Source organism: Elephas maximus, chromosome 21 (genome assembly GCF_024166365.1).
Source record: "Elephas maximus indicus isolate mEleMax1 chromosome 21, mEleMax1 primary haplotype, whole genome shotgun sequence".
Taxonomy (NCBI): domain Eukaryota; kingdom Metazoa; phylum Chordata; class Mammalia; order Proboscidea; family Elephantidae; genus Elephas; species Elephas maximus.
This window is the reverse complement of record NC_064839.1, coordinates 23,376,670-23,396,640: the sequence shown is the minus strand read 5'-3', so window position 1 is coordinate 23,396,640 and position 19,971 is coordinate 23,376,670. Positions and strand designations below refer to the sequence as shown.

Here is a 19,971-nt window from a genome sequence, read left to right as displayed (position 1 = left end):
TAGATTTATATTTATATTTTCTCTCTAGAGAAAACCACTGCTACACCAAAGACCTTCCTTCTGAAGTGCCAGGCACACTCCAGAACAAGGAGGTGACAAGGTCCTGGCCCTCTGGGAGTTTCCATGGCTTGGTTGTCTCTTGTGCCCTCTGCCTTCCTCCATTTCTTCCTCATCCTGGGGATGGGAGGAGAGCAACTTCCCGTCCTTCTTGATATCTGCTACCTACGGCAGGTATGACCTCAGCCAAGAATTCCCTCCTTACCCCTCCAATTCTCACCGCCCCCTCCAGCCTGGGACACTCACTATTTGGCAGAATCATTGAGCTGATACTCCCGAGACCGGTTGAAGCACTCCTGGATTCCTGAGTCGCCCCAGAGTCGCATCATGGCAGAAAGCAGCTCTGGAGAGAAAGGCTCAGTATCTTCCATCCGACTCACCACGTCACACACCATCTTGGCGTCGGCCTGTGTGGAGAGATGGACGGTGGGCTTTGAAACCTTGGTGGGCACAGAAGAGCCCTAGCCAGCCAATGGCTCTACCCTTGGCCGAGACTGTGGGCTGGGCTGGGCTGGGCTGGGCTGGGCTGGGGTTTATGACAAGGCCCAGCCCAACCCTGGTTGGGAAAAGAGGGCTGTGATCTGTGCACGCCCATGTGTCTCAGGGCACATGTCCAATCTGCTTCCTAGGCCCTCAGGGTGCACGAGTTTCAGTCTTTGGAGCCTTCTATTCGACAGCAACGGGTTTGAGATTTTTGGGTACCGTGAAGAAGCTCTCCAGCAGTGGTTTCAAACCATGCCTTGCCCCATAGAACCCAAGAGCTTTCTGTGGGCAGGAAGGGAGAGTGCAAGGATTCTGTTCTCCATCCTCTGGCTCAACCAGGGCAGCTCTGCTTTCACTATTTTGAAGACTGGGATTTTGTACAATATTTCATTTGTGGGGAAGAAAAGACTTAAAAAATCAATGTTCTCAGCGGAAGTTGCAAACTTTCTATACTTCATACTCAAAATGGAGCAAAGCCCCCTTAAGTGAGCTAGATCAGGGAGCAGGAAGCTTTGCTTATTTGAGAATTCCAGTTGGTTGAGGGACTAGGCACAGTGGGAATGCACCTTAGAGGTGGGGAAGTGGACAGGTTGGTTTTTAAATTAGTGTGTATGGTGAAAATCCCTTATGTCAATATTAAATCTCCAGAATTTAGGCCCTTGGATGGCCCAAAGCTAAAACTTAATTTTGCTAATTTTTATTCACAGGTATCTTCCCCTTCCCCTCATCTTGGACACCAAACAGGGTCACCCATTTTCAAAGACTACTATAAAATACACATCACATCAAAACCAAGAATGTAAGCAGTCATTGAAGACTCAGAAGGCCCTTTGAGAAGTCACAGGACCTCACCGTCACCACCACCTTACCCATACATGTAGCACTTTACAGTTTACAAAAGGCTTTACACACACACACGCACACCCACACCCACACCCACACCCACACCCACACCCACACCCACCCCCCACATACATACCCTCCACACACACCCCACATACACTATTTCCTCAGAGCCTCGCAATCGACTGGTGAGGGGCTGTGGGAGATTGCATTAACCTGTCCCTGTATTCATGCCTTTTGCAGTGGTCACTGATGACAGCAGCTTTGACAGCAAATGCTACCTAGCAGAGGGTGTCCAGACCAAGTGTCACCTGGCATTAACCAGAAAGGTCTGTGCTCCATCTAAGACCATCGGGGCTTTTGATGTCTAAATAGAGCAAGTGAGCGTAGGGACGGTGCTGTGGCAGAGCCCCCCTCCTGCACCCTGTTGTCTGCAGAGGGTTCCCTGAGACAGATGCTTCCTGCCTCGCTGCCTATAGAGTGCTCTGCACCCCTGGGGGTGTGTCAGGCTGCATGGTTTGGGGGTTAGTGTCCCAGGGCAGACAGGAGTGGGTGGGCACATACTCGGCTTCCTTGCCCTCAGAGACAATTCTGCCGTGTTCCACATAGTCTTGAGAGGATCCCTGGGGGACTGAGCCTGGCTGCACAGAGCTACAGCCCACTCATCAGTGCACACTGTACTGGTGTCCCTCCCTTCGCCGTGCCACTTCCCCACTGGTCGGTGCTTCCTGAAGTGACTTCCCAGTAAACACCTTGTGTCACTCCAATCCTTGTCTCGGGGCTGGTTTCTGGAGGTCACAAACCAGGACAAAGAAGTACCATCTAAGCCCATGCACGAGGTCCCTGGGTGGCACAAATGGTTTGTGCTGGACTACTCACCGAAAGGTTGGTGGTTCAAACTCACCCAGCAGCACTGCACAAGAAAGGCCTGGCTATCTGCTTCCATAATGATTAGTCCAGAAAACCCTATGGGGCACAGTTACTCTGTAACGATCGAGTTGCCACGAGTTAGAACCGACTGGATGGCAGCAGGTTTGGTTTTATTTGGAAGCCCAGGCACTGGACGGACCCTGCTTGCTCCACACACATTTCGGCCTCAGTTTGGGTGCACATTTGCACTCTCCTAAGCAGAATTTTTTTTCTTTTTTTTAAGCAGAAAGCAGGTGGCTATTTTTTTTTTTTTATATCCAAGTGGCCCACTGTTCCTGCCAACATCCCAGCAGGATGAAGAGCACCTCTGTGTCCTGATTGCTGCCCAGCTGTGACAGCACGCTCCAGTGCTTGCCCCAGCATCACTGCATGAGGGAAAGGAGGGTGGTTGGGGGTGCAGGGCCAGGCCAGGGCTGGGGCTGGCTGGACCCCTGCATGTCCAGAGCCCACAGTCTGGCTGGGGCCAAGGCCAGCTCCCAGCCAGGCAGGGGCCTGGGAAGGCAGGTTTGGGAAGTCAAGGCACGGACGAGGGTCAACTACTGATGAGACACTTGGCAGACACATGACCCCGCTGGGCCCACAGTAGTCTTTTCCCTGGGGTTTCTCAAATGGGAGGAGCTCATGAGGGTGTGTCCCCTGAGTCAGAGGTATCACTGAACCTTCACCTCATGGAGAAGCTTCTAAGAATAAAACTCCAAAAGGAAGCAGGAAAGGGTCAAGGTATTCAGGCTCCTGAGGCTGGGTTCCCTCACCCTCTCTATGGGCCGGCACCAGCCCCCTCAGGTTAGTTTCTGCCACAGAAACTAACACAAAAGCCCCGACTCACACCAGCCCTGGAAAAGGCAGATCCAGGGTGCTGGGATGGGTCCACCTGGGCTGGGAGGTGGTGCCTTGCACTCCCTGGACCCCTGCCGTCTCTCCCCACTGGTTTCCTGCACGGTCCTGGAGCCGATGGTGACACCGAGTCCCTGCTGGGTGCTGGGAGCAGGGTGCACCAGGCCCACCCACTGCCTGACCTCAAAGCCCTCCAGAAAGAGAGTATTTTTTTTTTATAATTTTTATTGTGCTTTAAGTGAAAGTTTACAAATCAAGTCAGTCTCTCACACAAAAACCCATATACACCTTGTTACACACTCCCAATTACTCTCCCCGCAGTGAGACAGCCCGCTCTCTCCCTCCACTCTCTTTTTGTGTCCATTTCGCCAGCTTCTAACCCCCTCCACCCTCTCATCTCCCCTCCAGGCAGGAGATGCCAACATAGTCTCAAGTGTCCACCTGATCCAAGAAGCTCACTCCTCACCAGCATCCCTCTCCAACCCATTGTCCAGTCCAATCCTTGTCTGAAGAGTTGGCTTCGGGAATGGCTCCTGTCCTGGGCCAACAGAGGATCTGGGGGCCATGACCACCGGGGTCCTTCTAGTCTCAGTCAGACCATTAAGTCTGGTCTTATGAGAATTTGGGGTCTGCATTCCACTGCTCTCCTGCTCCCTCAGGGGTTCTCTGTTGTGTTCCCCGTCAGGGCAGTCATCGGTTGTAGCCTGGGACCATCTAGTTCTTCTGGTCTCAGGATGATGTAGTCGCTGGTTCATGTGGCCCTTTCTGTCTCTTGGGCTGGTAATCACCTTGTGTCCTTGGTGTTCTTCATTCTCCTTTGATCCAGGTGGGTTGAGACCAGTTGATGCATCTTAGATGGCTGCTTGCTAGCGTTTAAGACCCCAGACGCCACTCTTCAAAGTGGGATGCAGAATGTTTTCTTAATAGATTTTATTATGCCAATTGACTTAGATGTCCCCTGAAACCATGGTCCCCAGACCCCTGCCCCTGCTATGCTGGCCTTCGAAGCATTCAGTTTATTCAGGAAGCTTCTTTGCTTTTGGTTTAGTCCAGTTGTGCTGACCTCCCCTGTATTGTGTGCTGTCTTTCCCTTCACCTAAAGTAGTTCTTATCTACTATCTAATTTGTGAATGTCCCTCTCCCATCCTCCCTCCCTCCCCGCTCTCGTAACCACAAAAGAATGTTTTCTTCTCAGTTTAAACTATTTCTCAAGTTCTTATAATAGTGGTCTTATACAATATTTGTCCTTTTGCAACTGACTAATTTCACTCAGCCTAATGCCTTCCAGGTTCCTCCGTGTTGTGAAATGTTTCACAGATTCCTCACTGTTCTTTATCAATGCGTAGTATTCCATTGTGTGAATATACCATAATTTATCCATTCATCCATTGGTGGGCACCTTGGTTGCTTCCATCTTTTTGCTATTGTAAACAGTGCTGCAGTAAACATGGGTGTGCATATATCTGTTCGTGTAAAGGCTCTTATTTCTCTAGGATATATTCCAAGGAGTGGGATTGGTGGATCGTATGGTAATTTCTAGCTTTTTAAGGAAGCGCCAAATTGATTTCCAAAGTGGTTGTACTATTTGCCATTCCCACCAGCAGTGTGTAAGTGTTCCAATCTCTCCACAGCCTCTCCAACATTTATTATTTTGTGTTTTTTGGATTAATGCCAGCCTTGTTGGAGTGAGATGGAATCTCATTGTAGTTTTAATCTGCATTTCTCTAATGGCTAATGATCGTGAACATTTCCCTCATGTATCTGTTAGCTACCTGAATGTCTTCTTTAGTGAAGTGTCTATTCATATCTTTTGCCCATATTTTAATTGGGTTATCTGTCTTTTTGTAGTTGAGTTTTTGCAGTATCATGTAGATTTTAGAGATCAGGCGCTGATCAGAAATGTCATAGCTAAAAACTTTTTCCCAGTCTGTAGGTAATCTTTTTACCCTTTGGTGAAGTCTTTGGATGAGCATAGGTGTTTGATTTTTAGGAGCTCCCAGTTATCTAGTTTTTCTTCCACATTCTTAATTATGTTTTGTATACTGTTTATGCCATGTATTAGGGCTCCTAACATTGTCCCTATTTTTTCTTCCATGATCTTTATCGTTTTAGATTTTATATTTAGCTCTTTGATCCATTTTGAGTTAGTTTTTGTGCATGGCATGAGGTATGGATCGTTTCATTTTTTTTGCAGATGGATATCCAGTTATGCCAGCACCATTTGTTAAAGAGACTGTCTTTTCCCCATTTAACTGTTTGGGGGCCTTTGTCAAATATCAGCTGCTCATATGTGGATGGATTTATGTCTGGATTCTCAATTCTGTTCCATTGGTCCATGTATCTGTTGTTGTACCAGTACCAGGCTGTTTTGACTACTGTGGCGGTATAATAGGTTCTAAAATCAGGTAAAGTAAGGCCTCCCACTTTGTTCTTCTTTTTCAGTAATCCCTTCTTTATCCGGGGCCTCTTTCCCTTCCATACGAAGTTGGTGATTTGTTTCTCCATCTCATTAAAGAATGTTGTTGGGATTTGGATTGGAATTGCATTAAATATACAGATCACTTTTGGTAGAACAGACATTTTTATAATGTGTTAAGTCTTCCTATCCACGAGAAAGGTATGTTTTGCCACTTATGTAAGTCTCTTCTGGTTTCTTGCAGAAGTGTACTGTAGTTTTCTTTGTATAAGTATTTACATCTCTGGTAAGATTTATTCCTAAGTATTTCATCCTCTTGGGGGCTACTATAAATGGCATTGATTTGGTGATTTACTCTTCGATGTTCTTTTTGTTGGTGTAGAGCAATCCAAATGATTTTTGTATGTTTATCTTGTATCCCGATACTCTGCTGAACTCTTCTATTAGTTTCAGTAGTATTCTTGAGGATTCCAGAATAAGAGTGTTTTATTCATGGGCACGATAACTAATACTCAACAACCACTCCACTCAGGGGCCCTCCCACCAGCCCCACCCTCTCCTATGAAGTGGAGGAGAAGCAGACTGCCCAGCCTGGTCACGTGGCTCAGGAGGTAGTGGGAGGTGCTGGAAATCTGTGGGTGTCCTTAGCACCTGGAAGATGTGTGGCCAACAGAAGCTTCTGTACAAAAGGTGTGCAGGGCCAAAACCTTCTGCGGTGACTTTTCCAGAACTGAGCTGTCTGGCTAAGTAGTTATTTTCACGTCAGAGCCCAGTCTACTGCAGAAGGTCGATGGGAAGGCTCTGGCAGCCATATCCCCTCCCCGCCGCCTGCCCTGGGAGGAAGCTACCAACTGGCCTGGAGCTGGACAGCCAGGCCTTCAATGCCAGCCCAGATCTAGCTCCCTCGGGACAGCTTCCCAAACACCCAAGCCCTTGTACTCCCGAGTCACCCCCACCTGAGTGGTGTGCAGCCTGCCAGGTGCTGGCTCCCTTGGAGGTGAGTTTCTTCAGGGTCTGAGTGTCCCCTGGGGGCAGTGGCCTGGAAAGCTGGCCCTGGCCCTGGGCTTTGACTTCCCTGGGCAGCCAGTGACTCAGGGAGGCAGCCTCGGGGGAGGAGCGGTGGTGGCACCACCTGGGGCTACAAACAGTGCCAAGGCCTGAGCAGATCCTGCTCACCCACTGCCTGGGTGGCCTCGGGAAGGTCTCTGTCCTGTTTCAGTCTCAGTGTGTTTCCCATCTGTAGGATGAGGGGTGTGGACCTGGGAAGAGTTTTCCAGCCTTCCTGCTGTGGGCACCTCCTTCATGGTTTCTGCGACATCTGCGGACCACCTGATTCAGAACTGAGCCAGGACCTGAAGTGCCCTGGAGCCACAAGATGCCTGACACAAAGGCACCTGTGACACTCCCAAGATGGGGTGGTTTATGAACTGAGGGCACCACTGTACCAATTGGTATGCCTCTATTTGTTTCTGTGTGTCACCTCAAGTTTTATAAGCCCCAGTCCCGTGGGGTATGTTCCATAGTTTGGGGAAGGCTGGACAAGATGATTTCCTGAGAATTCTCCAGGGGACAGCTCAGGGGGCTGAAGCCTTCCCCCCAGCCTCAGTTCATCACCCAGGTGCGGGGGCCTGTGCTGGCAGTAACCCTCCACCCTGGCTGTTTCTCTCCCTGTCTTCTCCAGCTCAGAATATGGCATCACCATTGGCCCTACTGCTCCAAGCCCAAAGACCAGGAGTCACCCTCCATTTCCCGGTTTCCTTCTCACACTCCGTGTCCTACTGGCTCTTCTTGCAAATCTATGTTCATTTGGTCCACTCCCCATCTCCTCCCTCAGTCCGAGCTGCCACGGGAAGCATATTATTTCATTCCAAGAGCTTCCTGCCTCCCTTGGGCTTCCCTTGCAGCAGATGGATATTTTCCTCCTAACATCAATTCTCCCCTTCCCCATTAGAAAATGGACCCAGCAATTTTTAGCTGGGCACACTGACATCCGACTGAAAGACTGCATTTCTTAGTTTTCCTTGTAGCTAGGTATGGCCATGTGACAAGTTCTGGCAAAGTGTAGTGAGGCCTTCAGAAAAGTATTTTTGAAGCCAGGGTGGGGGCACCCTTTCCCTCCCACTTCCTCACTCCTGATGCCTGGAACTTAGATGTGATGACTAGAGCTCTGGCAGTCAACTTGGGTCATGAAGACAAGGACCACACCTTAAGGATAGTGGAAGAATGATGTGAAAATAGCCTAGGTCCTTGGGAACTTTGTGGAGCCTTTGTATCACTTGGACAACTTTTTTTTTTTAACATCAAAAATAAAATTTTATCTTATTTAAGCCATTATTTTTGGGGCCTCTGGTAGTCAAAATTAATGCTAATGAATACCATCTCTCTCCCTGTTTAAACTCTTTCAGAAGCTTCCCATCATTTCTAAATTCCAGACTCCTTCTCGTGGGCAACAACATCCCTGCCTACCTCTCTATCCTAATCTCCTCCCACTTGCCCCTCTCACAGGGCTCCAGGCACACAGCCCTGCTTTCTGTTCCCCAAATAAGTCAGGGTGATTGCACCTCAGGATCACCTTTGCCCTGGTCCCTCCTCAGCTCATATGTCATCTCCTCCAGGAAGCCCTCCTCGAGGCTCCCAGGCAGTCTGCTCCCACAGTGCGCCCGCAATACCACCTTACAGCTAAGGCTGTGTGCTTGGTCGTTGAGGGCAGGGCTAATTTCCTGACTTCTTGTGGTACCCGGGTCTCACACAGTGCTTTGTACATAGCTGGCACTCAGCAACATTTGTGGGATAAATGGATCCTTGGCATTTAAGCCAAGGCCCTCATTTCTCACTCTGCCTAATCCCCAACTTTTCTCCTCTTGTGAATTTCATATATACATATACATACATACATATACGTATATATGTATACACACACACACATATATGCGCCCTGGTGACACAATGGTTAAGTGCTTGGCTGCTAAAGGAAAAGTTGGTGGTTCGAACACATCAGCCGCTCCGAGGGAGAAAAGCCATGGTGATCTGCTCCAGTGAAGATTGCTGTTGTGTGCCGTTGAGTTGATTCCAACTCATATTGACCCTATATGACAGGGTAGAACTGCCTCATAGGGTTTCCAAGGCTATAATCTTCATGGGAGCAGACTGCCAGGTCTTTTCTCCTGCAGAGCCGCTGGTAGGGTGGAAATGCAGACCTTTTGGTTACCAGAAGAGCCCTTAACCACTGCACCACTAGGGTCCTATATATATATATATATATATATATACATACATACACATTTGTATCTCACTTAATAATGATAGCATCCTGTTTAACAGATGGGGAGACTGAGAGTCAGAGGTGAAGGAACTTGCTGAAGATCAAGCAGCTGCTAAGTAGGAGAGTGCAGACTCAAAGTTAACCTTCTCCACTGTGCTACAGTCGACAGCCCTGAGCTTGCACCTCAGATAAGGCCTGGTCACCTGAGGCCAGAGCTGAAGACCCATGGTACCCAGCCCAGCTCCCTCGGCAACAGGGAGGGAGATGAGGAAGGAGGAAGGGCCAGGCTTAGAGGTGAAGGAGGAGGCTTGCCAATATGCCCTGGAGGACTGTGGAGGGGGCCAGGCTGGGCCCAGCTCTGTGGGTGTCAAGTCTAACAATCAATTAATAGATCTAGAAAAGGGCTTGTCCCTTTGTCTGCCTGCCTTCGGGGGGCTGGGGAGCGTGCTCACACTGGGCCTGACTTGGCCGTCCAGGTCTCCTCCTGGGCTAGTGGCGAGAAGCATTTCCCAGCACCTTCCCCTCTGCTACTGCACCCATGGCACTGCCACCTCTTGCTGGTCAGGGCATGCCCAGCTGTCCAGGCAACATGAGGTATGACAAGACACACACGGTCCCCTACCTGGCAGTGCCACAGGAGAGAAGATGCTGACTAGCCCCCTGCTCCCGTCCTCCCTGCCTGCGTGACCTCCATTCCTGCAATCTCTGATACCAGAATCTGTTCCCCGTAGGACAGCTTCCTTCCCTGGCTCTCAGTCTGGGTGGTTTGGGTGGGGCTGACTCTGTCCCATGGTTCCGGGGTAGACGTATGACCTAGGCCTGGCCAGTCATGTTGATGGCCTCAGCGACCAGTCTGCAGTGGACAAAGAATCCAAATTTGCCAACTTAGACTAATAGCATTAGTAGGAATTATTTGGAAAGAGAGACTCTCAAAGAGAGGGCCCACTTGAGTGTGAAGCAGTCACTGAGGAAAGCAGAAGTGACAGAGGGGACACCCGAAGTCATGATAACATCATGTGAACACCTGGGTCCAGCCGTACCTGCAGCCATTACACTGATGGGCTTTCCAGTCTCTTGAGTCAATCAATTCCCTTATTTTTTCTTAACTCAGTTAAGGAATTGTTTTTGTTTGGTTTATTTTTGCACTTGTATCCCAAATAGTCTTGACTAATACACCTCCTGGTGGGCCAATGCCAAGGCCAGGGCCCTTCCTCCAGGAAGTCCCCTTCCACTACTGCAGCCAGCATCTGAGTCCCCTCCTATCTAGATGTCTGGATCGCACCCTCATGCGGTACCCACCTGCTGGACACTAAAGGCAGTGTGGTGGCATTTACACAGGCTTTCACTGCATGTGTGTCTGGCAGTACCCTACACAGTTGAGGAGGGGACGGGACATCCAGCCTTCAGCAGCACTGTTGCACACCAGCATACCTGAACACCTGCAGCATCCCAGTTATTCCCACCCCCAAGGACATGCTCACAAACTTCTAGAATGCCCCTGGAGGTGGTGTTACTTCCATTGACAGTCACTGTGAAGGTGCCATCTGCCTGTCCAGGGCCAGGCAAGTAGGCTCCTGCCTGAGGGTAGGTGCAGTCCCCCGCTGTTCCAAGGCCCAGCTGCAGGGAGGAAGGAAGTGGGCTCTCCCCTGTGTGTGAGAAGAACACGATGCAAGCAGCTGTGGGCGAAGTGGAGCCTGACAGTTACTAAGTGCCCAGAATGCCATCCTCCACCCTCTAGAGTTGAGCCCCTGCTTCTCATGCCAGCGCCCACGCCACCCCTGTACCCTTGGAGGCGTCTCCTCTGTCCGCCTCTCTTTGGTCACTTCCTCCTTGAGCTCCCCAGGCCTGCCCCTGGCAGCCTTCCGAGGGCTTAGGCCACAGGCTCTACCCAACCTGGCTCCAATCTGCTTTGCTTGCACAAGGGCCTTAACCCTTCTAGCCTCAGTGTCTTCAACTGCTATAGGCTGGCAGCAGCATTTACTTCACGGTGCTGGGGAGTGAGAGCACCAGGAGCACTCAGCACTGAGCCCGGGGCACACAGGCGGCACTGAGGGGGTTGCTGTGAAAGCGAATCCGGTTGCCATCCTTACGGCTTTAGGGTCAGAGGCTTGGGGAGGTTGTGAGAGCTCAAGGACACCTGCAGGTTTGTTTTTTTTTTTTTTATCACATCGACGGTTTTTAAAACAGCATTTCATTTTTTCCACTGTAGCCAGTATAACCATTTTGGCTAAATGATACCTTATTCATAGTAATATTTTACTTTATTCAAATAATCTTTTTCATAACATTGACGTATAAATGGGCTGAAGCTACACTGTGTGGGGGTGAGGCACTTTTGGGGAGCCCCAGGACTCTGGACTCTATGAAAACCTACACAGCATATCCACGAGCAGCTGGAGAAAAGGAGGGCTTGGGGAGAGAGGGGCATGCGGGGAGGGATCAATCCCAGGGGGCATCTCTAGTCCCTGGCGGGGTGAGGTGCTCAGTGCAGGCTGTCCCCCACAAGTGGGCTGCCATGGGCCATTGCTGGAGAGCAAAGTGCTGGGGTCATGGTGGGGGTAGCTATGACCTCTGAACTGGCAGCACACAGGGGTCTCTCACTGTGACATACAGGCTAGCAGCCTCCTGCCATGGGGACATGTGTTGCTGGACACTGGTCAGAAATAAGTGTGCTTGGGAAGCCACACCTGAGACCCCGCTAACAATCAGTGGGACAGCTTGGTGGTGGCAGAGATGAGGGGTACTGCTTCTAGAAAGCATTCTCCAGTCAGCCAGATGGTCCAGGGAACCATTCTATGATGAGGGACATGGGCTTCCAGGGTCTTGCCCTTCTACCCACCCCAGCTCCCACCTGCCAGGCCACAGATGGCCCCCCCGCACCTAGTTCTTGGGCCCGAGCATCTCCTCCCCAACCTTCTCAGACAGGTGGCCATGCCTGTCTGCTGTGCCACACCTGGAGGGTGAGTGGTGACCAAGAGAAGCTAGCATTGCCCACTTAGCTGTGGGCAAGGCACACCATGCGTTGTCTGCTCACTTCCCAGGCCCTACCTTCAACGAAAGAGTGAGAGCTGACTGCACTTCTAACTCTTGGGTCTTCAAATCCCTTCCCTTCTCTTTAGGGCAATGTAGACTTTCCAATGAAACATCAGTGGCAGAGAGACTAGGAGCTAAACTACAATAAAGGGGCTTTTCGTTCTTGAGAGATGAGGTCTAAGGTTGTGGTGGAGGAGTGGGACTTTTCAGTCAGGGTATCCAGGTTCAAATCCTGGCCCTGCAGCTTTTTAGCTGTGTGACCTCAGACAGACCACTTAACATCTCTGAGCCTCTGTCCCTTGTCATCATCGTTTCCACCTCGTAGGGCTGTTTGCACAGAGGAAATGGGCTAAGCATGTGACACAGCTTTGCAACATGAAAGAGCCCTGTAAATGTTAGCTGTTATAAGAAAGATGAAGGGCCTCAGACACAAACAACGAGCTGACACAAAATAAGCCTGCTTTGTGCAAGATTTTCAGGCAAGCATGATAATCACGATAACAATAATCGTAGTAATTATAATAATAACCCCTTCCATTTGAAGGGCTGCTTTGGATCTTTCAGTTTTTCTGCTTCTCTAATCTTTTTGGCCAAGTGAAGTGTGAGTGTATATACACACACACACACAGAGACACACACACAGAGACACACACAGACATCCCAATCTTCTAGTTGCAAGGAAAAGCCTCCATGCGGCCCTACCTGACCCTGTGAGCTGCAGTTGCCCCTGTGTCCACCGGGGGGCAGATGCACACAGGATACAGGAAAGGGAGTGTGAGCTGGAGAAGCCAGAGATCAGGCAGGGCAGGGCCAGGCCCAGGGGTCGTCACTACCTTCCCTGGGCTGTTGAGCCTGAGCAAGAGGAAAAGGGCAGAGAGGACTCAGCCGCTGGAGGTTCCGCCTCAGCACTACAATTCCAGCAGGTACAGAATGGCAGGGGAGGCATTTGGGGCACTTGGTAACTGTTGGACCCCACTCCATCCACAGTCCTGTGTATCTGAGGAAATGCGGTCAGTGCCCTCACATGCAGGGGAAAGCCCCCTTCCTTCCTCTCTACAGCTTGGCCTCAGAACAGTGAGCGGCAGTGGTGGGAAGAGGAGCCCACCCCTCTCACCCCTCAGTCTGGGGCTCTCAGCGGAAGTGCCACCACTTTAAAAAATTTGGGAGATGTCTAGTAGTGGGAATAATGCAGCACTCAGGTGTCCAGTGGCCACAAGCCAGCCATGCTTGGGTCTATCTTCTTACTTGGGCTTGATCCTTCCACTTCCTTCTCCAAGTCCACCCATCCATTCTCTAGTCATATCCCACCTATCCATCTACCCGTCCGTCTGTCCAACTGTCCATCCATCCATCTGTGTACTACCCATCTAGAATATCTTCATTCTGTCCTTCCACAGGATCTATCTATCCATTAATTATTAATTTGTCCATCTATTACTTTCACCCCTCCTTGATCTATCTAGCCACTCACTCAATCGCCCACCCACCCATCTACTCAGTCATCCACTGTACACTGACCATGTGGCAGATATTGTATGGGGTCCTGGCTTTCGGAACTTTCAGATTTGGCATGTACAGAACATAAGTGCCTAAATTTCCCCGGCCTGTTAGCTGGTACCCTGAACACATTAGGGGAGAAGGATTATCCCTTTGACACCCCCTCCCACTGTCCCATGACCCCATCTCTGCCAGAAGCCTCATTAAGGAAGGCCTTGCAAAGATCTCTAGCTGGGTTCAGAAGGCAGTCCAGACTTTCTGGATTCCTCAGGGATTTAACTGCCTTTTTGAGAACCACCCCTGTTTGTGGCCCAGGCTGCCTGCTATGGAGGTGGAGAAGTCTTGGATATTTGATCCTAACTTTCTGAAAGGTGGTACAATTTTCAGCCTCAGAACCCTTGGATCTTCCAATTGTTTACCAAAACAAACAACAACAATAACAGAAAAACTCAGTTGCCGTTGAGGCTATTCCAACCCACGGTGATGCATGTGTGTCAGAGTAGAACTGTGCTCCACACCATTTTCACTTGCTCAACCTCCCGGTGTGGGACCCGGGGACATTTGTTCTCTCTGAGCTTCTTTCCCAGGTCCCCGGCCCTCCTTGGGGCCCTTGGCTGCCTCCTGTGGGCTTGGCTTTCAGCCACGTCCCCAGCTTTGCCATTCTTGGATGAACTTACTTCAGTTTATCTAAACGTCTCCTAAAGTCACCCTAGGAGTCCCTGGGCGGCACAAATGGTTAAATGCTTGACTTCCGGCAGAAAGGTGGGCACTTTGAACCCACCCAGAGGAGCCTTGAAAGACGGGCCTGGTGATCTGCCTCTGAAAGGTCACAGCCTTGAAAACCCTGTGGGGCGGTTCTACTCTGCACACCTGGTGTTGCCACGAGTCAGAACCGACTCAATTAACAATAAAGTCACCCTGGAAGGGGGGTCCAGTGCCAGTGCCAGGTAGGTATTCTGGAAGGTGGGTCCACTGCCAGGGCCAGGTAGCTATACTGGAAGGGAGGTCCAGTACCAGCGCCAGGTAGGTATTCTGGAAGGGGGTCCAGTGCCAGGGCCAGGTAGGCATATTGGAAGGGGGGCCAGAGTCAGGGTCGGGTAGGCATATTGGAAGGAGTTTCAGGGTCCAGGCCGGGTAGGCATACTAGAAGAGAATGCGAGTACTGGTCTACCCTGTTGGTGTCTGTGTAGAATGGGTGTGAGGGCCGCTGGAGGAGGCAAGTGTGTAGCAGTGAAGGCCTGCAGGACTCAGGTGGGATGTCCTACAGGGGTGCCGGGCAGAGACAGAAGAGATGCGGGATGGGGCCCTACCCATTTTCATCAGCAACAGCAGCACCGTTCTGGGCTTTCACAGGCAGTGGTGAGTTACGTCATCTCAGATCCGAGGATGGAGTGGGGAGGCCTGCTTGTCCTTTAAAGATACAACCATCACCCCCTGGGGACAGCCTATGTAGCCCACTTTCTCTTGATGCCCTTCTCCCCTTGGCAGGCCCAGACCTGCCAGTCTGTACCTCCTGGGTGCCCCTCTTTGGCAGGGGCTCTGTAGAGATCTGAACCACCAAGCAGGCACTACCCAGTCATAAATAAACTTTGAGGTGAATGGGCAGAACTTTCCTAATTCCTGATGCCCTCATGCTCTGCCTCCTCTCTGCTGAGCTCAGTGCTCTAAGATGAGAGAAAAGAACTAAAATTGGATAGACTAAATTTCTAAGAAATGAACAAGGGCAGAATGAAATTACCCACACAGAGCTCAGTCAAAGGGAAAGAAAAGTGGTAATGGCCAACCTCATCTCTTCAGAACACGCAGTGACGATGGTGAATCGTTTAATTAGAGCTGCCTCGGTGGCCGCGGGCGGGGAGATATTAGCAACACAATTATGGGAGAGAAAAGACGGATGCTGAAACACTAGACACAGGGGTGGGGGAATCCTGGAGTCCACAGGTTTGCTGCCTGGCACCTCGCCCCAGGCTCAACGATGGACCTACCTCCCTGTGTCCTGGTCCTTCACTGGGACATCAGCTCCCACATCACTCAAGTGGTTAGATACGGCTTCTGTTCAAAAAGGAGTACGTCACCCTGCCGCCAAGATCTCAGAGAGATGGCTGCAGCAGGGCACCAGTTGTCAGAAGACTTGGGCTCAGTCCACGCTCTGCCTCTGATGTGCTCTGTGGCCCAGGGCAAGTCTCAGCTCTTCTCGGGTCCCAGTGTCCCCAGTGCACAATGAAGGGGTGGGGCTAGATCAGCAGTTCTGAGGGTGGTCAGCAGACCCTGGGGATCTCTGGGACCTTGCTAGGGGCTCCACAAGAACAAAACAATTTTCAGAACAACGCTAAGATGTGACAGAGCCCTGATGGTGCAACAGGTTACGGTCTCAGCTGCTAATCCTAAGGTTGGAGGTTTGAACCCACCCAGAAGCTCTGCAGGAGAAAGACCTGGCAAACTGCTTTGGTAAAGATTACAGCCAAGAAAACCCCATGGTGCAGTTCTACTCTGTAACACATGGGGTTGCCGTGAGTTGGAATCAACTCGACGGCACGCCACAAAGCCACTAAGGTGTTACCTGCTTTTCTAACTGTGTTAACATTTGCAGTGACGGAGCAAAAGCAAGAGTGGGTCAAGCTGCTGGCCCCTTGGCAGGAGTCAAGGCAGTGGCAGTAAACCAGACTATTTGTCATTGTGTTCTTTACCACCAGGATTCACGGTAAAACAAATGCCAGTTTTACCTAGAGTGTCCTCGATGAAATAGTAAAAATTATGAACTTCATTAAATCTCGACCCTTAAGTTCATATCTTCTTAATATTGCGTGTGGTGAAGCGGGATGTTTGCATAAACCATTTCTGCTGCCAATTGAAGGAGGGTGGTTGTCTCTAGGAAAGATACTTGTGAGGGTGATTGGCCAGCTGAACTAGTCCGTTTTCCCATGGGACACCACTTGTACTTGAAAGAGTGCCTGACAGACAAACAATGGTAACTCGGGCCTGGGTGGGTCCTCGGCAGACATTTTCTCAAGAAGAACCAAGTGAGGCGACTGCTTTAAGGGAAACAACTGACGGTATTTGATACTAAAATAGTAACATCCCAGCTTGCAAGTGGAAATCAGAATTTTGAAAACCTTGTATCTACCACCAAAAACTTGACGGCTTCCTAATACTTAAAGACCTTCCTGACAAGATCAGTGCTGATGTTAAGCAATGCAATTTTTTGATACTGTATTCTGAAATATGTCAACATTTGGAGGATCTGCATAATTTAGTGAACCAATATTTTCCAAAAGACCAATGCATTATGTTACAAAACCATGTGTGGGCAAGAGATCCATTCAGAGTGCAAGGCAGGCCATGAATTTTTATGTCACAGAATAGGAAAGGTTCACTGACACAGCTTCGGCTTCCACAGTGCCACTACCCTTCAAGACACTACCACCTGTCCAGTTTTGGTGAACATCGAAGAAGAATTATCTGAAAAGGCTAGTAAGTTACTTCTTCCTTTTCCAACTACATATTTGTGTCAGGCCAAATTTTATCAAGTTCTTCAACCAAAAGAAGACATCACAACATACTGAATGCAAGAAGCAGCTCTGAGAATCCAGCTGTCTTCAATTGAGGCAGACAGTCAAGAGATTTGCAAACATGTAAAGCAGTATCACTCTTCTCACTAAAAAATTTTTTATAAAATAGTTAATTTTCATAAAGATGTTTATTATAGTTATTTTTTTAATGAATAAGTATTTTTCTCAGTTTTTATTTCTAATACATTAATAATTGATAGATATAACCCACATAAACAAAGTGTTTATTGGGGTCCTCAATAATTTTTAGAAAGAATGTAAAGGAGTCCTGGGACCAAAAAGTTTGAGAATCACTGGACCAGATCATTCTGTTCTAAACATCATTCTCTAACACCTTTATAACTTCTGTGAAAGTCCTGTAACACTTAATAGCTGTTACTTATTATTTTCCTTAGACACATCTTATACTTTATAAAATTCATATCCTTATGGTAAATGAAAAACCTGTATAAATAGAAGATACCCAAAAGAACAATTGCAATGAAAGTAAAGCACTATTGTTAAATTCTAGCAGGATCCTATTGCTGAGAAAGGCTCTCAGCCTGAGGCCCCTTCTCTCTTTGTTAAAAAGGAGGTAAGTTCAGAGGTGTTAAGGATGTACTAGACTGAGACTTTCTTCTTGAGGTACCCAGGCTGACAGAGAGTTGGTGGGCCCGTGTTATTAAATGCTGTCTCCTCGTCCCACTGGGACCATCTCACCTCATTGACTGGAGGCACGTGATCCTGCTTTGAGGGGTCCTGAGCAGATGGTCTCTCAGGGCAGCACAGGTAAGGGCCAGTCCATGAGGCTCCTCAGTGCTCAAGTTCATGAATAGCACCTGGTGAGGTGTGACTGCTCCACAGTAAACCTTTTGATGGGCTAAGAGGTGGGGCTTTAAGCTACAGCCAATACCTCTTGATTTGAAAATTAATAATTTTGAGTGTTTGTCAAAGGCTAGTGGTGGTGGGAAGGCTGCCAGTGTTGGGCCAAGGAGGGAACTCTGATTCAAGGGAGGCTAAGTCAACCAGCCCAGAAGGCCAGCAAGCCTAGGCTGTGGTGGCCCCGATGACGGCTGTGAGCCTTGGGGCTAGCAAAACAAACACACATACAGGCTGCTCAGAATCTTAGTGGTCAATGAGGTGCCCCAAGAGATAACATCAGCAGCTAGTATTTACTGAATAGTTACTATGGGCTTTATTTTATTGAACGTCAGCAAGTGTCATCATTTGCTACTTTTTATAATAAGAGAAACAAAACTGAATGCCTTAGAGCCTTGCCCAAGGTCACTGAGGTGGTCAGTGGTGGAGCTGGGATTTGAATTCCAGCTGTCTGGCTCCAGAGCCCACAGTCTATAACCACCACACAGCACTGCCTCCCATCTGGTTTAATAACCTCATCTGAGGGGAAAACAGGTTGGTGAAGGAGGTGGGGACTTGCTTAAGGTCACCTGTGAAGCCAGTGCAGAGCTGGGCACAGAGCTGGGCCCGGAGCCCTAGTCTTCCAATTTCTCCCACTGGGCCACACAGCCTCTGCAGAGCACACCAGCCCTCTCTGGCTCTTGAGCGTGGGGCTTGGGAAAGGCTGGCACCTGGCTGCCCTCTTGCTGCCATCACCTGCCCTCCTTCGTCCTGCTGCGGAGGGCAAGGAGCTCCCAGAGGGCCTGGCTGGTGCTCACCCTCGGGACCCAGCATTCGCGTGTTGATGCCAGCAGTGTTTACATGAGGCAGATGGGATGGTGACAGGTGTAAAAAACAAGGGTGACAAATACTCCCATCAACCAAAACATAGGCGAGGCAGAGTGGCGCCTGTGGCTGTGCACCAGCTGGGCCAGGTGAAGAGGTCCCATGGGCCACTGTGGGCAGGAGGCAGAAGGCACAGTGGGGCCAGGGCTTGACACCAGATCCCCTGACTCCCAGCACCTGGCCACAAGAGAGGTGCACGGGCAGGGGAGGGGCTTGGGGGCTCAGCAAATCCTCTAGGGGCCTGTCTGTCATGCTGCAGCTGCAGGGCGTGAGCCCAGCTCAGGGCCAGGCAGATGGGAGCTGCTCCGGTCTGGCTGCTGCCACCCCAACAGCATTCTCCAAGGCCTGGGATCAGGGTGCAAAGCCTTCTCTTCTGCCTCAGCCCCTGCCATCCTCATCACCCCTGCCATCACCACTGGTGACCAGGACAAGGCCCCACCTGCACGGACCTGGGCATGGGATGGTAGGGTGGTCACATGCCCCACTGGGTAGTTCCTCATTGCACCAAGCTCACGAGTGAGGTGCCCCGATGGGATCCCCCACCCAAAGGGGCTGGGTAACAGTGTACTGGCTCAGGCTGGTAGTCATATTCTGAAACTACAGAGCCAAAGAGGCTACCTGGTGCCACCTGGGCTCAGGCTCCACTCCCCCACACTGGCCCCTGTTGCTTTTTGCTTTCCTCTCTCCCTCTTCTCTCTCCTCTGACTGCCTCAGGCTCCAGTGAGAAGCTGGCCCATACAGCACCTTTGCTGGAGTTAGAAAAGGAAGTGCCTTCCTCTAGGGTACATGGCTTGGCAAGGGGAAGGTGGGCTGGACTTCAGCCCTCTCATGGCCCCTTGGCTGGGAACTCTCCTTTAGGCCAAAAGCTGCCATGTGACTGGGTTGTACTGAATGGGATGAGGGTGTGAAGTGTGTCACTTCTGGGCCAAGGCTCTTAAGATGTAAGAATGTCCCCTGGCTGTCGATGATGACAAAGTCCTAGGGGGTGGTAATGCCATACCATGGAAGGAGCTGGTGGATGAATCACTGAATGGAAGAGTCACCCACCCACCGAGAGCACCTGGACTATTAGATGAACAAGAAACAATCTTCCACTGCATTTGAACTGTAGAATATCTGGGGTCTACTTGTTAAAGCAGCTAGTGGTACCTTTGCTGATACATCCTACTAGTCTCCTTCTCCTCCTGGCTTTTGCTCCCTGTGTGACATCTGGCCTCTGTGTAACCCTAGATTATGGATTATCTGGTGCTGCCCCTCTTCTACTGCTTCAATAAGCAACAGAATGCCCTCTCAGTAAGACTGTAAGCTGTTGAAGAGTAGAGATA

General features: G+C 50.1%; 1 protein-coding gene across 2 annotated transcripts in view; it reads right to left on the bottom strand.

Annotated features, from left to right (window-relative positions):
* The window catches only part of GNAO1 (G protein subunit alpha o1), a 182,730-nt gene that overhangs the window by 26,687 nt on the left and 136,072 nt on the right, over positions 1–19,971 (bottom strand). For both annotated transcript variants that reach the window (XM_049863833.1, XM_049863832.1), the window contains exon 4: positions 304–464. In XM_049863833.1, coding sequence (XP_049719790.1) covers positions 304–464 — 161 coding nt within the window. The remainder of the gene's footprint in view (positions 1–303; positions 465–19,971) is intronic.